General features: G+C 35.7%; 1 protein-coding gene across 1 annotated transcript; it reads right to left on the bottom strand.

Moving 5' to 3' along the window:
* Positions 1-2,098: 2,098 nt before the first annotated feature.
* Positions 2,099-3,020, bottom strand: LOC121174186 (uncharacterized). The gene is made up of 2 exons (XM_041012894.1): positions 2,955-3,020; positions 2,099-2,871 (listed from the first exon to the last, which is right to left on the bottom strand). The coding sequence occupies exons 1-2, from the start codon at positions 3,018-3,020 to the stop codon at positions 2,197-2,199; spliced, it is 741 nt and encodes a 246-aa protein (XP_040868828.1). The 3' UTR covers positions 2,099-2,196.
* Between the last annotated feature and the right edge of the window lie 734 nt (positions 3,021-3,754).

Here is a 3,754-nt window from a genome sequence, read left to right as displayed (position 1 = left end):
TGGAGATGCCATCAAGTTTTAATGTTGGACAAGAATTATATGTTGGTATGGATTTTGATAGTAAAGATGCGGTAAAAAATGCAGTGAAACAATATGTTATGAAGGTGCATCAAAGTTTTAAAGTTCTAGAAAGCAAATCGCAAAAATATATCGTTTGTTGCCCGAATAAAAGCGCAGAGTGTCCTTGTCCTTTTTATATGAGGGAAATTTTATCTAAAAAAAATGATTCATGGAAAGTGCCACAATGGGGTGGACCACACACATGTCTGAATATGAGTGTGACACAAGATCATGACAAGCTTGATTCAGATTTAATTGTCACTTATGTAGTAGGTACGTTTTTAATGTTCATATTATCATACTTTTGCATTTTTTATTTTATTTAATTTTTTATTTTATTAACAAGCATGGTTAGAGAAGATCCATCAATAAAAGTTTCTTTGATTCAATAAAGGATAAACAATGAATTTGGCTATAAGGTTTCGTACAAAAAAGCATGGATGGCGAAGCAAAAAGCTATTTCAATTGAATATGGCGATTGGGAAGAGTCATATGCCAAAATTTCATCGTGGCTAAAACACATGCAAAATAATTCTCCAGGATCATATTTTCAAATACTACACGACGATTTTATTGTTGGGAATAAGATAAGTCGTGAACACTGTCAGTTTCACAGAGTATTTTGGACTTTCGGTCAATGTAAAGATGCTTTTAATTATTGTAAGCCAATCATACAAGTTGACGACACACATTTATATGGGAAATACCGTGGGACCCTATTAATGGCCACATCACAAGATGGAAATGGTGGTGTTCTTCCTCTAGCATTCGTCGTAGTCGAAGGTGAAACGTTAACAGCATGGTCATGGTTTTTGGCACATTTGCGTGAACACGTGATAGATAAAAATGGTATTTGTCTCATATCTGATCGTCACGCGAGTATAAAGTCTGTTGTTGCTAATGAAACACATGGTTGGCAACCTCCCCACACTTATCATGTTTACTGCATCCGACACATAACAAGCAATTTCAATCGCAAGTTCAACAATGCCAAACAAAAAGAAATGTTCAAGAAATTGGGTAAGATTTAATTTATAATAAGATGTTAATTTAAGTGTCATAAATACTTAAAATTGTTGTTGCTAACTAATTTTATGCAGCCTACATTCCTTGCAAGCATACATTTGATCAAAATTTTGAAAAATTTCGTCAATTGAGTCCAGCCATAGCAACATGGATTGATCGCATTTCAAAGGAAAAATGGACCATGGCTTATGACAAAGAAGGACGTAGATATGATTACATGACAACCAACCTCTCAGAATGTATAAATAAGGTATTGAAGGATTGTCGCAACATATCGATAACATCTTTGGTGAAATCAACATATAGTAGGTGTCGAAAGTACTTGTTGATCGTGGTCGCGAAGCGCAAAGACAATTAAATGCAAGACAACTATATTGTTCTAAGGTTATTAAAGAACTTCAAAAAAATCAAGAACAAGCTTGTTCGCATATCGTTCACATTTATGATATCCACTCCACAAGGTTTGAAGTAGAGGAGACCTTCAATCCTATAACGCAACGTGGCGGACAAAAGTGGACAGTTAACTTGAATGACCATTATTGTCAATGCGGAAAGTATTCTGCACTTCACTATTCATGTTCACACATTATTGCTGCTTGTGGTTACGTCAGCATCAACTACTTCCAATATGAAGATGTTGTTTACACAAATGAGCACATCTTAAAAGCATACTCCGCACAATGGTGGCCCCTTGGAAATGAAGCGACAATTTCTCCTTCTGATGACTCATGGACACTAATACTTGATCCAAGTACAATCCGTGCGAAAGGTCGACCAAAATCAACAAGGATAAGGAATGAGATGGATTGACTCGAACAATCGCAGCACCGACAAAAATGTAGTAGATGTGGAAGAGAAGGACACAACAGGCGTCGATGTCCAATGCAATCTGAATGTGGAAGTTGTTAAATTAATTGATTTATGTATTTTGTTTGTCTACTTCAATGAAATAGTACCTATCCATGATCAATTTGTTTTCTTAATTATTTATTACTAAATTTTTGTGCGCGACATAAACATCATCCATTACTAAATATTCATAACATAAACGATAGTACAAATCTACAATTTAAATTCAAAACATACAATAAGCAATTTAAATAGTAATCTTCAATGTCCGTGATGACGTGAGGATATGCCGCATGGGCATTCCCATCTTCGCGCTTGTCTATCAGGATTTCTTCTGCCATGATGTCTCCCCTTTTCAACTTGGTCAGCCTCAGTAGAAAATTGGTGACGTAAATCAACACCTAATAATTCATTCATATCAGTTATTGCTCCGGGTACAGTCCATTGAGTACCTAATGGGGCATTAGGTGTTTGAATTTGTGTATCATGTTGTTGTGAAGGGGTCATAGTAGGCCATGAAAAATTGGGATATGTCTCCGCAACACCACCTAATGAATGTTCGGTTGCAGAAGTATCACTTTGATGACATTCGAATGGATAATGATATATCTGTGCCGGGTACTGAGAAGATATTGCTGGTGTATAATACATTCCATGGCCACGCTCTACCATCTGTGGGTACAAATATGGTTCTGCTTCAACAACCTCCCTTCGTCTACCTATACCTTGAGTTTCAACACTTGATGGGAGAATATTAAAGTCTTGCGATGCAAACTCATGTTCTATTGCTGGACCATGTGACACAGGTTTAGTGATTCTCTCTTGCTCTTTAGATAAAATGGTTATTTTTTCCATATACGATACTGGATCATCCACTGTCCATGTATTTCTCCCTTGTGGAGACAACATGTACTGTAATGTCTCTCCAACTTTAGCCTGCAATTATTGTTAGAAAATATTAATGGACTAAAATTTCATAAATAATTTGAACGTTAATATTCCAAAAAAATAAAAAATACCAATGTAGCTGTGTTTGCATTTTTAGGGTCAACAAACATCTTCGTTTTTCGCCTATACCACACCATATAGTCGGAGTTAAAGCTCAGTACGCCTTCTTGTCGAGGATAACTGTCGACCCTAAAATCAACCCAATTGTTCCATTGATTGATCATTGGAGCTAACAGTTGTCCCCAATTTTCATCATGTTTTCCTTTCAATGTTATGCCATGAATATTAAAGGGTTGCGAAGGATACCGTGGAATTGGTTGTTGCATTCCAAATTGTCTCAACACTCTATCAGGTTGGTGCCACTTAATAACTTGGAAATAAATTAGTGGCACCACCACACATCATGCTACATTTCCAACTAAACAAATTGGAGGCAACACTTACATAACATTTGTTGTGTAAGGTTCCCACACAAACTGCATATAATTCCAATGTTGTTTATTGTAAGTGAAATATGACATATTATTTATTATTTAACCAATACATTTAAATGTTATTACCTCATATTGTTTCATAATATCTAATTTGTGACGAAAAACTCTCAAATCATCATTGCCGATATGTTGATTTCCCCGTCGCAGCCACCTAAAAAAATTATAAATCAATATATACGTTATTACTTAGTTTGAAACCAAATATTGAAAGGATAAACGACTAACATGTGTCTAACTGGTTTATTTTCTATTAATGGAGGAGTCCTCTTTGGAGCCAAACTTGTACATCGCTCTCTTGCCCACATTTGTATTAAGATGCACATACCTCCAATTGATTTAATTTTATAATCGGCGACGCTGCACATCTCTCTATATAA

This window comes from Glycine max, chromosome 19 (assembly GCF_000004515.6).
Source record: "Glycine max cultivar Williams 82 chromosome 19, Glycine_max_v4.0, whole genome shotgun sequence".
NCBI lineage: Eukaryota > Viridiplantae > Streptophyta > Magnoliopsida > Fabales > Fabaceae > Glycine > Glycine max.
The sequence above is the reverse complement of the archived record's forward strand: the minus strand, read 5'-3'. Positions and strand labels throughout refer to the sequence as shown.